At 37.0% G+C, this 20353-nt stretch overlaps 1 protein-coding gene across 2 annotated transcripts; it reads right to left on the bottom strand.

The window, feature by feature from the left end:
- Nucleotides 1–63: 63 nt before the first annotated feature.
- On the bottom strand, nucleotides 64–6867 carry LOC104091857 (uncharacterized). 2 transcript variants are annotated; one of them, XM_009597300.4, is made up of 12 exons: nucleotides 6495–6863; nucleotides 5804–6023; nucleotides 5283–5483; nucleotides 5106–5176; nucleotides 4616–4778; nucleotides 3050–3643; nucleotides 2065–2445; nucleotides 1524–1599; nucleotides 1371–1434; nucleotides 890–1025; nucleotides 527–640; nucleotides 64–440 (listed from the first exon to the last, which is right to left on the bottom strand). In XM_009597300.4, the coding sequence occupies exons 1-12, from the start codon at nucleotides 6605–6607 to the stop codon at nucleotides 375–377; spliced, it is 2199 nt and encodes a 732-aa protein (XP_009595595.1). In that variant the 5' UTR covers nucleotides 6608–6863; the 3' UTR covers nucleotides 64–374. The 2 variants fall into 2 exon arrangements, 1 of the variants encoding a protein (XP_009595595.1); XR_685293.4 differs by lacking the exons at nucleotides 64–440; nucleotides 527–640 and adding an exon at nucleotides 1173–1263 and having other exon boundaries at nucleotides 891–1025; nucleotides 6495–6867.
- Nucleotides 6868–20353: the final 13486 nt, after the last annotated feature.

Here is a 20353-nt window from a genome sequence, read left to right as displayed (position 1 = left end):
TTTTATACTACTATTTAACAATTCTTCGTCCAAAAAAGAAAAAAGAAAAAAAGGGGCGAAGGATTGTATCCAAATATACCAATTTCCCTTTCATAGGAATATTATCTGTATTGAGATCACTGTTGCATGCTATACATCAGTATTCTGGCTATCCAAAATGATACTAAAACGGTGGAAGCTTTTATTATTTCTGAGACTCTGCTTTTGTAAACAGATTCCTTTATTTGGAAATGAAGCACCAACTGTGAGGACAACCAAACGACCAGCTCATTCTTCCATTGATTTCCTAACGATGTTTTATACCATTATTACCTCAACTTTTTTGGGACTGAGGCGAAATTATTGTTGTTGTTGTTAGTTTATACCAACTTTATCTATTCAAACCAAGATGCACCTATTTCCTTAGCCATGAATGCATATCTGTCTGCAGCTTCATCAATCTGCAATGCAGGTAAATATAAAGTTCAATAATATTCTGCCTTTGAATTAAAGATGCATATGAAATTATTATTGGTAAAAAGCTTACAAGTTTTTGTGTTGGACGTCCACATCCATGACCTGCCTTTCGTTCAATCCTACCAATTATGGGGTTCGTCTGCGGACTTCTCTCTACGCTTGTGCACAGGACATATTGCATTGTCTGAAAAACAAAACGCAATAGATTTAAGTTATATATACCGACAATATAAGTGTAGATATTTGACACGATCAATGTATTTAATATGTCATAAAATGTTGCTAACTATTTAACTTAGCTTATCAATATATGCTTCTAAATGGAGTTATCTACAATTAAGTTTTAAATGACCTGATCGTATTAAAGAGTTTTAAACTATTATATATAAATGAAAATTCCATCGGAAATGATCTGGCTAACTTAGTAACTTACAGCCAATAGTTTCAACGAGTGCAATGGAACCACTCGATCATCGTGATCTGCAGTCAATAACATAATCGAAGGATACTGATATGCTTTAATAGCAAATTGTTCCCATGGCCTCCTTACATTATGCAGTGGTGAATACCTAAAGAGAAAATTTGTATATAAGATCATCAGTAAATTCATTGTCCCAAGTTACACTAAAAGAAGGCAGCCCGATGCACTAAGCTCCCGCTATGTGCGGGGTCCAGAGAAGGGCCGGACCACAAGTGTCTATTGTACGCAGCCTTACCCTGCATTTCTGCAAGAGACTGTTTCTACGGCTCGACCCCATGACCTCCGGGTCACATGACAACAACTTTACCAGTTACGCCAAAGCTCCCCTTTAATGCATAAATAAACAGAGCAATTAGTTGTGGTAATCATTTAAGTGATGATAATGTAAAAGAATGGAAGTTAAACTCTTTTTAATAAGAGTTCAAGAACTCACTTGATTAGCCATTGAAACTCTTCCTCCTTATCCGAACAGCCAAAATCAGAAATCCATGCATGGCCTAATGAGAAAAGGAAAAATAAATTGAAAAATACAGAATTAACCAACAACCAAAATAGCAAAATATAACTGTATAAACAACACACTCACCTATAGTGAACTTGTGAAATCTTAACATATCCATAACACCAACATGAGCAAGAGCACATCCAAATAGATCAGGTCTCTGCAATTATAAAGCTACCACAATTAACAACGATATATGAATACTCAGAGGCGGATCCAGTATTTTTATGTTTCAAAATTCTACAATACTCTATTTGATTTACTGGGTTCGAAATCTATCAATTGTACTATCTTTTCCCAGGTTTTTCTGTACTAATTTAGTGGATTTTTAACACATAAACAAGATCTGAGCTAAAGTTACTGGATTTGGATGCGTCCGTTCTACTACCCTATATACGCCCATGTGAATGTACACTAGAATGCAGCAAAGGTAAAAGTAGGCATATCTTTGAACGTAACTTTTATACGCGGACAGAGTAAACGTTTTTTATTCTATCATGTCATTTAAAAGGTAATTACAAATAACACGAGCAATAATGCAAGTAAACTTATCTAAGGGTTGAGGTAGAATTTGCACTGATAGTGTAAAATTTTCATATACTGTCAGTAGATATAAGTTAAGTACCTGATTGACGCAGGCTCCAACAAGAAGACCGCCATTGCTTCCACCTTCAATACATAATTTATGTGGCTGTGTATAACCAGCAGTAACAAGATACTCAGCAGCAGAAATAAAATCATCAAAGCAATTTTGCTTTTTGGAAAGAGCACCAGCTTTATACCACTCTTCTCCATATTCCCCACCACCACGAATATTTGCTATGCAAAAAACTACACCTAAATGCTTTGAAAGTACAACTCGAGCAGCAGAAAAAGATGGTGTAAGACTGACATTGAATCCACCATATCCAAATAATAAACAAGGGTTGGATCCATCCAAAGAAATATTCTTTCTAGAAACTATGAATATTGGTATTTTAACACCATCTTTACTCGGCACGAAAACCTGCAAATAGTCACAAGATTAATTGGTCAAAAGAAGTATAGATGATCCACACTAATCAAAATCATGAGGGAAAATACAAGTTTCAGGGTGTCTTTGGTAAAAAAAGGCAGCCCAGGGCACAAAGCATTCCATATTCACGTAGGGCCCGGGGAAGGACTGCACCCCAAGTAAGGGCGGAGCCAGCATACATGTTAGGGATTCGACCGAACCTAGTAACTTTGGTCCAAACCTTATATTTGTCTTAAGAAATCCATTGAATATGTACGGCCGAACCCAATAACTTTGGTCCAAACAATATTTGTCTTAAGAACTACAATATCGAACCCACTAACTTTAAATGCTGACTTCGCCTCAGACCCCAAGGGACTATGATGTAGACAGTGTACCCTAATGCAAATATTAGTTTCTGTTTCAGGGTGTCTTTGGTATGACGAAAAATAAATAGTTCCTTTTATGGTGCTTGGTTATTAGAAAATATTTTCTAGAGAAAACGATTTCCACCAAACGGAGGAAAATGACTTTCCTCACACCCTGAGGGAATGCACATGCAAATGCAACATATTTAAAGTGCAAGTTCAAGCATAGTGAAAAAAACTTCATTTACCTGATTAACTTGGAACTCTGTTCGATTAAATCCAGGGACAACAATTTCTCGAAATACTTTCAGATCAGGAACTTCACCCTTGAGGTTACAGTCATATATTAATCCAGGAATCAGGAAATTCATAAATCCAATAAAAACAGAATTATCTTTGCGACGAGCTGAAATTCCTGATACTCTGCCAATATCAATAGGTAAATGATGAAGCAGAACTCCTGTTTCTAAATCTCTTAACTGCAACACATTTTTCACATCTCTTAAATAACTCACAACAAGTTGATTTCCATTAACAGCAACAGCTGATTGAAGCACATCCTTTTCCTCCTCGTCGATAATATCAAACCAAAAATCAGACTTTTCTAAATCAACTCTGACTAATTTGTATTTGGGAGCATTTTTATTAGTCAGAAAAGTGAAAATGGAGTCGTTATGTGCAACATAATCGTAAGATGCATCAAAATTGTCGACAAGCTTATTAAAGGGAAGCGCCCCGCTTCTGCCTTTGTAATCTCCAATTCCATTAGGTAGTGTAGATAAGTCACAGTAATGTAATTTGTTGACTGTGTCACAGTTCCGAAAAGTATATAGGAGAACATACTGCAAAAGAAAACAGAAAATCTAATTTAGGTAAAAAGGAATATTAACCAAATCATAATCAAAGTTCTTCTTATTGTTATTGTTTTGACCTTTTCTTCAGTGTTCAGGTTCCTTTATTGTAGGGTTGTTCCTTCCTTTATGGTTAGTTTTTAGGTTTGAATAAATTCTCCATAGTTAAAGGAGTAGTCTCAGAAAGTTTGTTTCACTTGACTTGTATTTAAATGATGCTGCTGATTCAATGAAAATTATCTGATTCATTCACCATATATATATTTGTGGCTCTTTTTATGGCAGCAAAGAACCTATTTCAAGTCCCGGAACAACAATTCGAACCCGATATCATCAAAGTCAACTCCGGTCAAACTTCATAACTTCCGATTAAACTCAATGAAAGTCACAACTTCCATAGGGAAAGCACAATTGTCCATGCTCATGTGTGGCAACGATCTCTAAGGTCATCTAAATGGATCTATTATGCTCCTTCTCGCACCTATATCCAGGAATAACTCCGCAGTCAATTGACTGCAGAGTTATTTCCGAACGGAGTGTTGCGAGACGGAGCATGAATATATATGCCCATTCAGATGACCAGAGATCATGAGCATGGAGAATTGTGCCTTTCCAGGTGGTGAAGATGTGACTTCTATGTGTTTAATTGGAAGCTGTGAAGCAGGGTTAAACTAGACTACCCTATTTTGTTGGTCACACACCACATAATTAGAAGCGAATTCAAGATTTAAACTATATGTGTTCAACATGTAAGGTTTTTAGCATTGAACCCATTATATCTTAAAAGTTATGAGTTCATATCTTCTATTTATTGCAATTTTAATGAATTTTTATTCATAAATTCATACTCCTCGTCGAAAGTACTGGGTTAAGATGATCTGGTATTATCAAGCTACATTTGCCCTTGCACATAATCATGCAACAATTAGGATTAGGGTAGATTTAGAATTAGCAAGTAATTACCTTTCCATCTTCGGTAACTGAAGCCATATGTCTATGCTTTGGATTTTCTGTATCTTTCCAACACAAAATATCATCAGATTGATTAGTACCCAAGCTATGGTAATACACTTGGTGGTGCAAATTTACATTTGTCTCTCTCCCCACGTCCAAATTTTCCCCGTTCCTAAGAAGCAAGAATCTTCAAACTTTAGAATTAATCATATAAAAACATCTTATAGCAAAATTGACGACATAGATTCTTAAGATAGCATGCACTTGAAACATAAAACATTATCCTTGTTATATTTTTACTGACCTCAACTGGTTTGAGATTGAGACGTAGAAATAATTGTCACAAAATTATTACTTATAATAAGTAACTTAGAAATAACGCAGCTGACGTTCTGTATATACAGTAGATTGTACTTAATACTTATAGTGTAAAATTCCCATTATATTATCGATGAATACAAGTTAAATCCTAAAGAATAATACAACTTTAAAAACTCACTTGGGAGCTGGATAACGGCTGTAGAAAAATCCTTTACTATCTCGAGTCCAGCTGACGTTTGAGAACTTAACCTGTGAGGACAAAATTACAATCATAGTGACTAAATACAACTCTAAGTACCTAGCAAATAATATCTCAAAATAGTGAAATAATTAATTTATGTTTTCATGAATTTACCCAAGAAATTGTATCAGGTTCGTCGCACTTATCCTGCACCCTCATAACTTTAATTGTCACCCAATCACTACCACTTGAGCTGATACCATATGCCAAATAATTAGCATCCTCACTAATTGCACATATACTTAATGCAACTGTGCCATCCTCACTAAGTGTGTTTGGATCAAGCAATACCTCTGGCTTTCCATCCAAATTATCCTAAAAACACCAATAATAAAACTGGTTTAATTTTTTTTAATCTAACAATATAAAGTAATTTTACATTATTACTTGTATATTTGAATGAGTTGTAGCGGGAATCTGTTTTAATTTTCAAGTTACTAATTAATCTCACTTATTATGAAAGTTGCATGTAGTTATCTTTAGACGACTCAATAGTATAAAAATATTTTTATACTGTTAGTGTATAGAAATTAATTTCATAATAAAACACAATCACATTAATAAGATTAGTGAAAATAAAAAAAATGGACTTCCACAAGCCAAATAAAGAAGGAAAAAAATTCGTGTTTACGAACCTGAACGTAAAGGACTTTTTGAGGTTGAAGGCCAGTGTTGTGGAAGTAAAAGTACTTATCACCTGCCCTAAAAGGAACTTCATACTTAGGAAAATCGAACAATTTCGTGAGTTTTTCCCTTAGCTTTTCTCTTGTCTCGCAAATTTTGAGCACTGAATCAGTCAAAGTCACCTGCTTTTCAACAAACTCTTTTGTCTCCTCTGAGTCTGGATCCTCCAGCCTAATATAAAGTTCAAAATACAAAACAAATTAAATCAAAACTCCGCCAAAAATATGAATCCATAATTCCTTCAATTAACGTTCTATAATATTGCTATGAAACCACTACAATCAAATATTTTGATAAGCATTAATAAATTGATAATCTGGTAATAAAGATATAATTAATACTGTAAAAAATGGTCTGTACATACTATCCGTGTATATAACTTAAATTTAGATGAGAATTAAATAGAATGTCATTTAGAGCATGCATATTGAGATAACATAAGCTCTTTTCTACAAACTCACACTCATATATTTGACCAGCCATGAAATTTAAGAACATACCCTTAGAACTTGTAGCTGAAAGAGCACGTTACTAATGATAAAATCGAAAATTTAAAGTTAAAAAGAGTTTCAAAATATAAAAAGCTATCGTTCCTTTTGAAAACAAATTAAAATAAAAGAATATCATACAAAATGGACGTACCATCTATAAGGATCAGGAACGTCGACACCATGATAATTATCAAAGACAGATTCATCACGGCGAGCTAATGGGTACGTCCAGCTGGGCTCGTCGAGGGCCGGAAGCGATCCCATTCTTGACAGAAGAAGAAGAAGAACAACAACAACACTAACCAAAAGATGTTGCTTAACGTGAATCAAAAGGCTGTTGTTTTGGTGTGTTTGACGTAGAAATAAGGTTGCTTATTTGACCAGTAAATATAAGATATAATAAAAGACAAGCGTCACGTATTAATGGAACCAGAGATGCATTTTTTTGGAGTAGAGAGGAGAAAAAGGAAATGGCGTGAATTGGTGAACAAAATGAGAACACCGTAGGGAAGATTTCGTAGTTTGAAACTTTGAATGGTTTGTTTTGGGGCTTAGATATGTAAAATACGCGGGAAAAGTAATAAAGAAGTGCGAAAAGTGTTGTCATTTTGTAAATTATGTCGCCATATACTTTGGGACACTCATGTTCACCAGAATCTTTCAATATCGTACGGAAATCTATATATCATGGAAAAAACAACGGATTTTTATATAAATAACCCGTCAAATTCATTATTTATTTTTTCTAACAAGTATATATAAATTATACATTACTTATACATGATTATATACATATAATAAATGGATTATACACATATTATATATTCACCGATTATTTTTAATTAACCGATTGAATAAACAATTATGTAAGCCAATTCTTAAAAAACAAATGTCGGTTGAATTCTTTGAATGGTGCCATCTTATTTGTCTTGGTCAATTCTAATGAATCGTGCAGATAAGGTTGTGGTCAAATGATGGAAAATAATATTTCATTCTTAACAAGAGTTTTGGATTTGAATACTGAGTTTGGAGTTACGTTTGTTTGGAGTACTTTATACCTATTGTTTAACCAAGAATTAGGATTTTTCAGTCAAAGCCTATATTTAAAAGAAATCGAGTTACTGATAACCAAATGATACTTTACTTCCTCAATAATCTATTTGAAAAGAGAGAAATAAAAATAACAATATAAATTAGCAAAAAGAAATAAGGAATGATAGTTGATCCCTCAAATTAAGTAGAAGGCTTTGGTAAAGCAAGAAATTGTAAGTATATTTCAGTAATGCTTAGAACCTGTCCTTACAAGCGAAAATCTCTATCCTTATATAGGAATGTCTAATCATAACATTTTTCCCTATTTATGACGGATTCATTATGATCATTAATGGTATTGATTGCTCGTTATGGTTGATAACTATAACTGATGCATTCGTAGCTATAAATACCTTATAACGATTCTGATTCCCTTTCCTGATTTATTACTGGTACATGAATCTTTCCTCCTTTTTGGCCTTGATTCATTCCGTTCGCGCCTCTTCTTTGACAGTTGTTTAGGCTCGGTCATCTGTTCTTTACTATCTCATGAGTGTTTGATCCATTCTTCCTTGCATTCTTACTTTCACTAATTGAGTATGCCAGTTGCCACTTCACCATTGTTCCACGTGTCATGCTTTGCCAACTCAATAAGGTTCCACGTGTGACATCTTTTTCCACCCCACTTTTTGAATATTCTTTAATTGAATAGTCAGGAAGTGATAAGTATTTATGGCGGGAATTCTTTGTTGCCGCTTTTCGAGTATCATTGTGTTTCGTGACGTATGTCACGTTTATTTAATGCATGTGCCACGTGGCTTCTAACGATTAGTTCTGCAGTTTTTCAGTGCTTTTTAGGGTTTTACTGCGGCTGCGTCAGTCATGAGGTGACAGTTTCATTATGACGCTTCATAATGACCTACCTTTAATGATGATCGTGTTTTCTTATAAATACTTCATTCTTCTTTGATTTCTTGAAATCTTTTTTCTACAGTATTCTCTATATTACTCTTTCTTCGTATTTTCGCATCCACTCTTTGTTAATTCTCCGTATAATCATGTCTTCTTCTATATCAGACCCTCGTAAGGTTGTGATTGTTGATGAACTCGTTCTTTCTACTGTCCCTACTAGAAGTAAGAGGGGTGGTAGACTTCGCAGTTTAGGCTCTTTGTCTAATCGCGGTTCCTCTTCCCATGGCAATGTTGCTAAACCTTCCTCTTCTAAACCTAGGGTTCCTTTAACCCCTAGATCTTCTTCTAAGAATAGAAACTTGAGTGAATCAGTGCACGAACCAACAGTTGCAGAGATTGTTCCTCAAGAATTTTCTTTTACAACTGATCGCGAATCCATGAGAAATCAAGTTTCATCTTTAGCCTCCCTTAATCCTGCTGACCTTTATCCAACCTTAATTACTACTAGTCTTATTTCCCTGGTTCAAAGAGAATGTAATTGGAAACCAGATTTTCTAGTCTTAGTTCCCTATTCCAATCAGAGAATTACTTCATACCAAGCTGGTTATTCCTTTGTTTACACTTACCCCTTTACTTTAGGGTTCAAACCACCTATCGACCCAGTAATCATTGAATTTTGCCGTTATTTCAACGTGTGCCTTGGACAAATTAGCCCCATTATTTGGAGGGCTGTTGCATGCCTTCGTTATTTATCACATCTAGCTCTTATGCCTTTTACTTTCTGACACTTGCTTCATCTTTACTCTCCTAAACTGTTTCATGAAGGAGTTTTTTCTCTCGTGGCTAGAAGTAAGAGAGTACTGGTTAGCCCTAAGGATGACATGAACCGTGGCTGGTATGCCCATTTTGTTGTTGTTCCCACTAGTGCTCTAGTGGGTGAAGAAAATATGCCTTTTCTAGAAAAATAGAATTTTGCATGTAAGTTTTCCCCTTTTCTCTTTTTCTTCTTTTTTTAAAAGAAAAACAACCCTCATGTAACCACGTGCCTACTTTTTCAGCAACTATGGAAGTTTTTGAAGAAATTTCCAACTTCCGTGCTTGGGTAGATAAACTGCTAACTGCTGCCCCTATAGAGAGAAGATCTTGGAAATAAATTTTACAAGGATTTGGCTGGAAAGTGAAGATGCACGGTACTTCTTTCGCTTACTATCTTTCCTCTTCTCTTCCTTATTGGTTCAAGAGTTTCTTATTTTGCCCTTTTTCTTTGTTAGGATTTCCTATTCGCGGCATTAATCTCGCGTCTGTTCCATCCACAAGGCTTTCCGTGACTCTTGCTCAAGAAAGAATTTTGAGTTCTTCTTCTTCAAAAAGGAAGATCGAAGGAGCTCGTGGCTCTGATGGTGAAGAAGACACTGAAGAGGGCTCTTTGGTGAGAAGGTTACGTGTCAGGAGACGCATGGTTTCAGATGATGAAAATATTCCTTCTCACGACCCTTTACCAAGTTCAATCCCTTTCAGTCTTACGGATGAGCCAGTGAGCGCTCCTTTAGTGATTTCTGATAAGGAAGCTAATGATCATCCCCAAGATTCTGTTGAAAAATTGTTTGCTCGTGGCTTCGAAGGTGATGAAGCTTTTGGACCTATTTTTAAAGAATTTCCCCTTGCCTCCCTTCTAATCTCAGTCACCGTTAATCCACGCGTGTCCTTAACTGATGCTATTTCTGATACTTCCCCCGTGGTTGCTTCTACTTCATCTGCCATTCCCGTGACTACTTCTCATGTAGAAGTTGAACCTTCTAGTAGCAAGGGGTCAATGAAGAGAGTTGTTGTTGAGGTTCCTGAAGGTGGGAACTTGTTGAGAAAATCTGGTCAAGCCGATGTGTGGTTGAAACCTCTGCTAGGTCCCGCGGAGAAGTTGAAGTTAGAAAGTCATAGCTCGTTGACCTTGATGAATGACATTGTTCATTCTTCCTTGAAGGTACGAGTTCAATTATATTTCCTTTCTCTTCTTCTGTTTACTCATAACTCGTTCTCCTTTTTTGCAGATCAACTTGATTGGTACGGAGCTTATGAAAAGAGTTGTTCATGCGGACCAACAAGTTATTGACTACCGCACCGAGGCTGATAATTGGAAAGGGCAATTTGAAGGTCTTCAATTGGAAAAAGAAGTTTTAGCAGAGAAGAAGAATGCTTTGGAACAACAAATGAGAATGATTGCCGCTGAATTAGCGATTAAGAAAGCTTCTTCTAGTCAAGTTGGTAAAGAAAAGGATATTCTTTATTCCTACTTTGCTGAACAACTTTCTAAGGCAACTGAATGTCACGACCCAAAATCCAATTAGTCGTGATAGCACCTAACCTCACCCGCTAGGTAAGCCAAATATTAATAATCCGATTCAATTAATATTTAACTGACTCTAATACACTTCCCAAGGACTGGTAGTACAAATCATGAGCTTCTAAGATTAGAATTTACAAGCTGGTATGAAATAAATACATCATCTGTTCGAAATGTACATAAATAGATTTTTATAAATCTAAGGCTACCATGAACAAGAGGCAGTTATGACCGGAACACAGGTACATCTTCAATTCCAACTCCCGTCGATCACAACAACATCAGCATCCAATATCTGCACGCAAGGTGCAAAAGTGTAGTATGAATACAGCCGACCCCATGTACTCAATAAGTAAAAAATCTAACCTTAGGTTGAAAGTAATGACGAGTTGGAACAAAGGTCAGGGTCCAACACCAATAGCCAACAACAGTTCATAACAACAGAATAGAAGTAATAAAAGAAGTAGTTCAGAGATAAAATGCTAAGCTCGATCACAGTTCCAGAAAAATATGTATGCTTTTCAAGTATATCAGTGAAAACCCAATTTTTTTACCGAAATCACCAAAATATAAGTATGTTTTGTAAAACTGTGATTTTTTAAAAACTTTTCAACAACAGATAGGATGTTTCATTTTCAAATAGCATGAGGAAAATATATCTCTATGCCTACATGTCAATGAGTATGTGAAGTCATGAATGACGTAATATCATTCAACATGAGGAAAAATGCATCTCTATGCCTCTATGTCAAGTGTGCATGTCAATACGATACAACTCAATAATAAAACCATAAGCATATTCTTAGAGTATTAATTCACTCACTCCTCCCGGTCACTCAATCCTCACGGTCACTCAGTCCTCACAGTCACTCAATCCTCCCAATCACTCGGCACTCACACTCATTAGGTACCTGCACTCACTGGGTTGTGTGCAGACTCCGGAGGAGCTCCTTCAGCCCAAGCACTATAATCTGCACGGACAACTCACGTGTTATAATATCAACATCTGGATCCGCACGGATAACTCACATGCTGCACGGACAACTCAGGTGCTATAGTATCAATATCTGGATCCGCACGGACAATCCACGTGCTGCAAGGACAACTCATGTGCTATAGTATCAATATCTGAATCCGCACGGACAAATCACGTGCTATAATAAGCCAATCTGGCCTGCTGCGGCGTGCAGCCTGATCCCATAATTATCCTCACAATCAGGCCCTCGGCCTCACTCAATCATCAATCTCTCCAGTCTCTCGGGCTCACAATGTCATGAAAGCTAGCCCAAAATGATGATATGATATATCAATAAATAACAGCAGAGACTGAGATATGATATGCAATGAATGAATATGACTGAGTGAAATTACAGTTTAAACATATAATTCGAAAGTAGAAATGACCTCAGTGGGTCCCAATAATATCAACATTTGCCTAAGTATGATTTCTAACATGAGTCACAGCTCAGTTTCTCTAACACATAAAAATACATGGAAGAATACAAGTTAATTGACTAAACAGCTCTACGGAATCAATTGAGTCTTAATTTCTATGGTGCATGCCCACACGCCCGTCATCTAGCATGTGCGTCACCTCCAAACAATTCGCATAACACGTATAATCAGGGATCATACCCTCAGCTCCAAGATTAGAGATGTTATTTACCTCGAACAAGCAGAATCCAATGTCGTGCAAGCTAAACAACGCTCCAGAAATTTCATTCTACGCGTATCAACTTCTGAACGGCTCGAATCTAGTCACAATCATTTCAATTCAGTCAATACAAATTATAGGAATTAATTCCATATTAAAATACTAATTTTTTCAAAAATCTAAAATTACACTCAAAAATCGCTCGTAGGGCCCACGTCTTGGAACCTCACAAAATTTACAAAATATGAATGCCCATTAAACCACGAGTCCAACCATACCAATTTTATCAAATTCGGACATCAACTCGACCTTCAAATCCTCAAATTAAACTAAGACGGTTTTCTAAATTTTCCAACTTAATTCACCAATTAAATGTTAAAAACAACCATGAATTAGGGTAATTTGACCGATATTGAGTTAAGAACACTTATCCCGATATTTTTCTTAAACTTTTCCCGAAAATCGCCTCTTCCCGAGCTCCAATTCGTCAAAATTGGAAAATGAACAATCCCTCGATATTAAATTTTGTTTTACCCAGTTATTCTGCCTCGTTTTGTGTGCCAAAAAATCCCTAAACTCTCTTTTGATGCCTCCAATAGATATTTTGTGAAATTTCAGTCACGTTAGGCTTTTGAATCACCCAATTTGGCTTGAAAATGAGGGAGATATGATGTTTTGAAGATTTAAATGAAGTCTGAAAATTTAACGGATAAAAAAATGATATTTTCGTAATTATTTTACACCAGAAAATCAGCAACGAAAGAATTTTTGTTTTAGTACCCAAAACTCATTCGGAATCTCCCGGACACAAATCATATATGCGTTTCAATCATTAAACACGCTACGAACCTGCTCGCGCACTCAAAACACCGAAAAGAGGTGTCATCTTCACCCGATATTGACCATGTTCAAACTCCAAATCTTTAACTTAACTAGTTTCTCAACCAGTGATCTAAAACACACTCGAGCCCCTCGGGACCCCATTCAATCATACCAACAAGTCTTAAAACATGATATGAACTTAGTCGAAACCTCAAATCACATCAAACAACGCTAAAACCACGAATCATACCCCAATTCAAGCTTAACGAAACTAAGAAATTCCAACTTCTACATTCGATGCCGAAACCTATCAAATCAAGTCCGATTGACCTCAAATTTTGCATACAAGTCATAAATGACATAACGGACTTATGAAAATTTTCAGAACTGGATTCCGACCCCGATATCAAAAAGTCAACTCCTCGGTCAAACTTCCAAACTTAAATTTTTATTTTAGCCATTTCAAGCCTAATTTAACTACAGACTTCCAAATAATTTTCTGAATACGCTTCTAAGTCCAAAATCGCCATACGGAGCTATTGGAATCATCAAAACTCAGTTCCGAGGTCAAATCTATAAAAGTCAAACTTGGTCAACTCTTCCAACTAAAAGCTTCCTAGTTGAGAATCGTTCTTCCAAATCAATTCCGAATAACCTGAAAACCAAAGCGACGATTCACACAAGTTATAATATATCATACGGAGCTACTCATGCCCTTAAACTACTGAGCGAAGTGCAAATGCTCAAAACGACCGGTCGGGTCATTACATCATCCTCCACTTAAACATATGTTCGTCCTCGAATGTGCCTAGAGGTGTTCTTAAATTGTCAGATCATCGTGTAACCTTACCATGCACATATGCGGGGGTGATCCCATGTCACCCTATTCCATATAGGCCCGACAACACATCATACTGAAGATCATTACTTCAACCTTAGCCCGTAAACCCTAGAATCCAATTTCCAACATCCGAAATTTCCTACAAGACCCGAATCTCGCATCTACACATTGTCTAAGTCTGAACAAGTTGCACAAAGCCACAACCAAAACCCGAGACATAATAATATGATATACCACATAACTCAAATACTCATAGCAATAACTTCCGACCGCAATAGCTGCTCGATAACCAACTCGATATCTAAACCTCATATCAACTAAAATCTTGTTCTTAACCTTTGTACACTACCGATGATGAAAGAAACACGCAGAAACTCTTAACCACTCATCAGATCAATAAGTCATGAAGCTCTCTTTCATCCCACGGGAACCAAAGCCAAGTCCTAAGCCGACTTCCGATGTTATTTTTCCAAACATACCATAATCAAATCCGATAGTATCCATTCTAGGTCCAATGACCTTATCTCATCAAACACAACTATTCTATTGACATGCCACACCAATACAACCTAAAGTCACAACCGTGCAATCTGTGCACCAACAAGCAACAATTCAAATGTACTCAATCGAGGAAAATGACTCAAATGAGAGAACCATCCCGCAAGCTCAACAAGTACTACCACAACACAATGCTATGAACCCATCACACATATTAGGACCAAGACACATGAATATAACACAAAGGATCATATCCCAACATAGCCCCTCTGTAATGCGTGACCATCCAAACACTGGTCCATATGAAATACCTCAAGCCACAATGCTCAAAATCAACAACTACACGCAATTTGACATCAAGTACACGAAATGCATGACCATAACCATGGAGAAGACAACCATAACTAAGGCGCAATCAACCATTCCATACCTGAATCACCATCTCGCTCGAATTCTGCTATAAGACCCAAACAGAACCGCATTATGTGTGCATATAACCAACGAATCACAACCCCTCGTAGCATGGAAGAGTAAAACATAGAACATATCAGATACGAATAAAATTAATTCTAACTGAATGGCACATCCCTCAATAATAGCAGTTTGGAGTCAACAAATCCGGCCCGGTTTAGAATACACATTCTCATTGGCCCTACCAATGGACCCCAAATCAACTCTGGTCACCCACAAATAGATAAATAACCCTCCGAAAATCAACAATGACTGAATCATAACACATACTATCATCTGGCTAGCTTTGGCCACAACTTCATAGTCCACAACCACGAAACAATCTGTTCCTAAGAACTCCCAGTCTCCAAATCCATAGAATACACGAATCACTATATCTGATCCCAACTCCACTGCCCGAATGTCTAACACATCTCTCATACACGATCATCCCACGATGAATACTTCTATAATTCTTCTGTGCCACATAGAAAAATTTGAATATCAGCAGTCGATCAACCAGGAGAGCATCGCAATACCAATGAAGCATATATAAGTCAAAACACAATGCGCCTTCTGAAATGCACACCCTTCTCAGGCAATACCAAGTAGTAATATCATTCATCTAGACATCTGAAACAATCCATGTTGTCTAGGAATTCATAACCTTCCCTTCAAAACTAAACCGTGACCTTGCACATGCAAATCTCAATCCTACACAACACTCCGCATCTATCACCCCATCATATGAAAAGGTATGAGAATCTCATAATCAACTCTGATCACTAGCAAACTACATACTCAATTAGCTAGGAACCTTCCATTTGATCTCATCCAGGAGAAAATCCCAATACGCAACATGTTCCTCACGCCAGTAGGAAATATCTACCTCGAACCGTGATAAAAATCATCGAGAACTCTTCAGAACCCATTTTCACATAATCAGGCCATTAGAACTGAATCTCTCTAACTCAACTAAGTCACGCAAGTCGCCAAACCCAAAATTATTGCCACAAAACATCTGTAAAGTCTCACCACATCATAGGTACCCAAAGAACCGATCATACCATTACCATACTGGTCCAGCCTACTATCCAGTCGTCCTACTTTCTTCGAGTTTCTTCTGAATTACCCTCAAGTTGACACTTCTCCTTGTCAGAACACTATGATCCTTACCCAAAGCTTACTACAAGATCTCCTAACATAAAACGACACCACCCTAAGGCCCATAAGCCACTGTATTCTTCTTAAACACCCCATAAGTACCACAACCAAAACGCCCATTCTGAAAGTATCTTATGTGAATTTAAAATTGTTCTTTTACCTTTCTTATACTGGAATGTAGAATCCATAGTCATACAGAATTACCGTAAGTCCAGGCACCATTAAATGCAAATATCAGATTTTATCCATACACAAGTCTTGAGAAATTCTCAATTGCTATGTATAAACCTCGAATCCATTGGAACTTTCTCGAGAATCACCCACTTTGTTCAAATCCAAATTGCACCACCCAAACAGGCCAAAAGACACATGCCCCATTATCACAACAATACCCAAAGAAGTAATCGTGCCTTAACTCCATCAATCAAATTCATACTTCGTGCGCACTACATTTTTCAAAATAACAACTTAATCATTCCATAATTTTCATATTTTCAAAGTGCAGTGTAACCCATATTCAGAAATTTTCCTTACTCGAGTTATCCTCGATCTCAACCTCTGCAAGTCATGACTAACTCACAAGTATGTCTCAGACCAAAACTAAAATTTAACATATAATGATGAAATTGAATTGTCAATAGCAGGCTCCCCCACTTGGCTCAAAGCCATGGATTAAAACACTCAATAACTCACAATACTCATACTCTATTACTGCCATAATACTGCAGTCAGTTCAATGAAAATTCTTCTCAAGCTCAGGAAATACCAACCATAAAATACCTCAATCATCCACTAAGATCGCATTTATTCTCTTAACACTTAAGTCAACTTTCTCACCCAGATTCAAATTCAAATCTCAACACATACACTCCGCTGGTAGAAAAGATACTCTCCACTCAATATTATAAGGATCACACATTCGTAAATTACCCCGCAGGTGATAACCCGCCTGCTTGGCCTCAAACTGACATCTTTCTATACCCTTTTACAGCCATTACTACTGTGTAATCACTTAACCTTCTTGAGTCCAAACTCATTGAAAAGACATGAGAATTTAATTTGTCCCACAATTTAACAACATGAAAGATCCTTCAATACACTCATAACTCGAGACTATACGTCAAATCAAGACAGAAATCAAGTACCCAATAACAAACTCTTGAGTCACAAGTAAACTTTATTCGTCACATTCAACCCATCTGAACACATCCCACAGTCACATCATACTTATCATATAGCCATTCAATCGCTCATCGCGCCACAAATTCCACTCGTGGGGACATTATCGGACATATGGGTCCAAATGTACAAGTTCTCCCAACCAAAACTGCCGAGTCTAAGCTGCGGTCTAAACCTGGCCTCAAGTCCTCCAGACTGCCTATCACCAAAACACAGAATACACATCTCGCACGCCATCCCTGAAATCACAAGTCGACGATGTACAACTGATACCGAGCGCTCACATGCGCATACGAATATGTGGAAGGAATTCAAGGAGTTATTCTATAAGCTAAATCAATTTCACACGATAAGGAAAGAAAAATGGGAAATTATCCTAAATGACTTGTAGCCTCTCGAAGATAAGTATGGATGTCATCATACCGATCCGCAAGACTCTACCAGACACTTGCTCATGACTTGTCGAACCTATGAACCTAGGGCTCTGATACTAACTTGTCACGACCCAAAATCCAATTATCCGTGATGGCACCTAACCTCACCCACTAGGTAAGCCAAATATTAATAATCCGATTCAATTAATATTTAACTGACTCAAATACACTCTCCAAGGAATGGTAGTACAAATCATGAGCTTCTAAGATTAGAATTTATAAGCTGGTATGAAATAAATACATCATCTGTTCGAAATGTACATAAACAGATTTTTATAATCTAAGGCTACCATGAACAAGAGGAAACTATGACTGGAATACAGGTATATCTTTAATTCTAACTCCCGTCGATCACAGCAACATCAATATCCAATATCTGCACGCAAAGTGCAGAAGTGTAGTATGAGTACAACCAACCCCATATACTCAATAAGTAATAAACCTAACCTTAGGTTGAAAGTAGTGACGAGCTAGAATAAAGGATAGGGTCCAACACCAATAGTCAACAACAGTTCATAACAACAGAATAGAAGTAATAAAAGAAGTAGCTCAGAGATAAAATGCTCAGCTTGATCACAGTTCCAGAAAAATAGGCCTGCTTTTCAAGTATATCAGTGAAAACCCAAATCTTTTACCGAAATCACCAATGAGTACGTTTTGTAAAACTGTGATTTTTTCCAAAAATATTTCAACAACAAATAGGATGTTTCATATTCAAATGGCATGAGAAAAATACATCTCTATGCCTACATGTCAATGAGTATGTGAAGTCATGAATGGCGCAATATCGTACAATATGAGGAAAAACGTATCTCTATGCCTGTATATCAAGTGTGCATGTCAATGCGATGCAACTCAGTAATAAAACCATATGCATACTCTCAGAGTATCAATTCACTCACTCCTCCCGGTTACTCAGTCCTCACAGTCACTCAATCCTCTCAATCGCTCTGCACTCGACACTTGCACTCAATAGGTACCTGCACTCACTGGGTGTGTGTGCACTCTTCGGAAGGGGTCCTTCAGCCCAAGCGCTATAATTTGCATGGACAACTCACGTGCTATAGTATCAATATCTAGATCCGCACGGACAACTCACGTGCTATAGTATCAATATCCGGATCCGCACGGACAACTCATGTGCTGCACGGACAACTCACGTACTATAGTATCAATATCTGGATCCGCACGGACAACTCACGTGCTATAATAAGCCAAACTGGCCTACTGCGGCGTGCAGCCCGATCCCATAAGTATTCTCACAATTAGGCTCTCGGCCTCACTCAATCATCAATCTCTCCAGTTTCTCGGGCTCACAATGTCAAGAAAACTAGCCCAAAATGATGATATGATATATCAATAAATAACAGCAGGGACTGAGATATGATATGTAATGAATGAATATGACTGAGTGAAATTACAGTTTAAACATATAATTCGACAGTAGAAATGACCTCAGTGGGTCCCAATAATATCAACATTTGCCTAAGCATGATTTCTAACATGAGTCACAACTCCGTTTCTCTAACACATAAAAATATAGGGAAGAATACAAGTTAATTGACTAAACAGCTCTACAGAATCAATTGAGTCTTAATTTCTATGGTGCACGCCCACACGCCCGTCACCTAGCATGTGCGTCACCTCCAAAAAATTCACATAATACATATAATCAGGGTTCATACCCTCAGCTCCAAGATTAGAGATGTTACTTACCTCGAACAAGCCGAATCCAATGTCGAGCAAGCTAAACAACGCTCCAGAAATTTCATTATGCGCGTATTAACTTCCGAACGGCTCGAATCTAGTCACAATTAATTCGATTCAGTCAACACAAATTATAGGAATTAATTTCATATCAAAATACTAATTTTTTTCAAAAATCCAAAATTACACTCAAAAATCGCTCGTGGGGCCCACGTCTCGTAACCCGATAAAATTTATTAAATATGAATGCCCATTAAACCACGAGTCCAACCATACCAATTTTATCAAATTCGGACATCAACTCGACCTTCAAATCCTCAAATTAAACTAAGACGGTTTTCTAGATTTTCCAACTTAATTCACCAATTAAATGTTAAAAACAACCATGAATTAGGGTAATTTGACCAATATTGAGTTAAGAACACTTACCCCAATAGTTTTCTTAAAAATTTACCGAAAATCGCCTCTTCCCGAGCTCCAATTCGTCAAAAATGGAAAACGAACAATCCCTCGATATTAAATTTTGTTTTGCCCAGTTATTCTGCCTCGTTTCGTGTGCCAAAAAATCCCTAAACTCTCTTTTGATGCCTCCAATAGATTCTTTGTGAAATTTCAGTCAAGTTAGGATTTGAATCACCCAATTTGGCCTGAAAATGAGGGAAATATGATGTTTTAAAAATTTAAATGAAGTTTGAAAATTTAAGGGATAAAAAAAATAACATTTTCGTAATTATTTTACACCAGAAAATCAGCAACGAAAGAATTTTCTTTTTAGCACCCAAAACTCATTCGGAATCTCCCGGACACAAACCATATGTGCGTTTCAATCATTAAACATGCTACGAACCTGCTCGCGCACTCAAAACACCGAAAAGAGGTGTCATCTTCACCCGATATTGACCATGTTCAAACTCCAAATCTTTAACTTAACTAGTTTCTCAACCAGTGATCTAAAACACACCCGAGCCCCTCACTCCTC

Source organism: Nicotiana tomentosiformis, chromosome 4 (genome assembly GCF_000390325.3).
Source record: "Nicotiana tomentosiformis chromosome 4, ASM39032v3, whole genome shotgun sequence".
NCBI classification, from domain to species: Eukaryota; Viridiplantae; Streptophyta; class Magnoliopsida; order Solanales; family Solanaceae; genus Nicotiana; species Nicotiana tomentosiformis.
Note: the sequence above shows the minus strand (reverse complement) of the source record. Positions and strands in the feature narration are given on the sequence as shown.

Bases quoted from the DNA above. Each gene is read 5' to 3' on its own strand.
- LOC104091857 (XM_009597300.4), bottom strand. From the start codon at position 6,607: ATGGGATCGCTTCCGGCCCTCGACGAGCCCAGCTGGACGTACCCATTA. The intron at 3,644-4,615 runs GTAATTACTTGC...TTTCTTTTGCAG, and splicing joins CAGTTACCGAAGATGGAAAG to TATGTTCTCCTATATACTTT. The intron at 441-526 runs GTAAGCTTTTTA...CCTGCATTGCAG, and splicing joins GACGTCCAACACAAAAACTT to ATTGATGAAGCTGCAGACAG.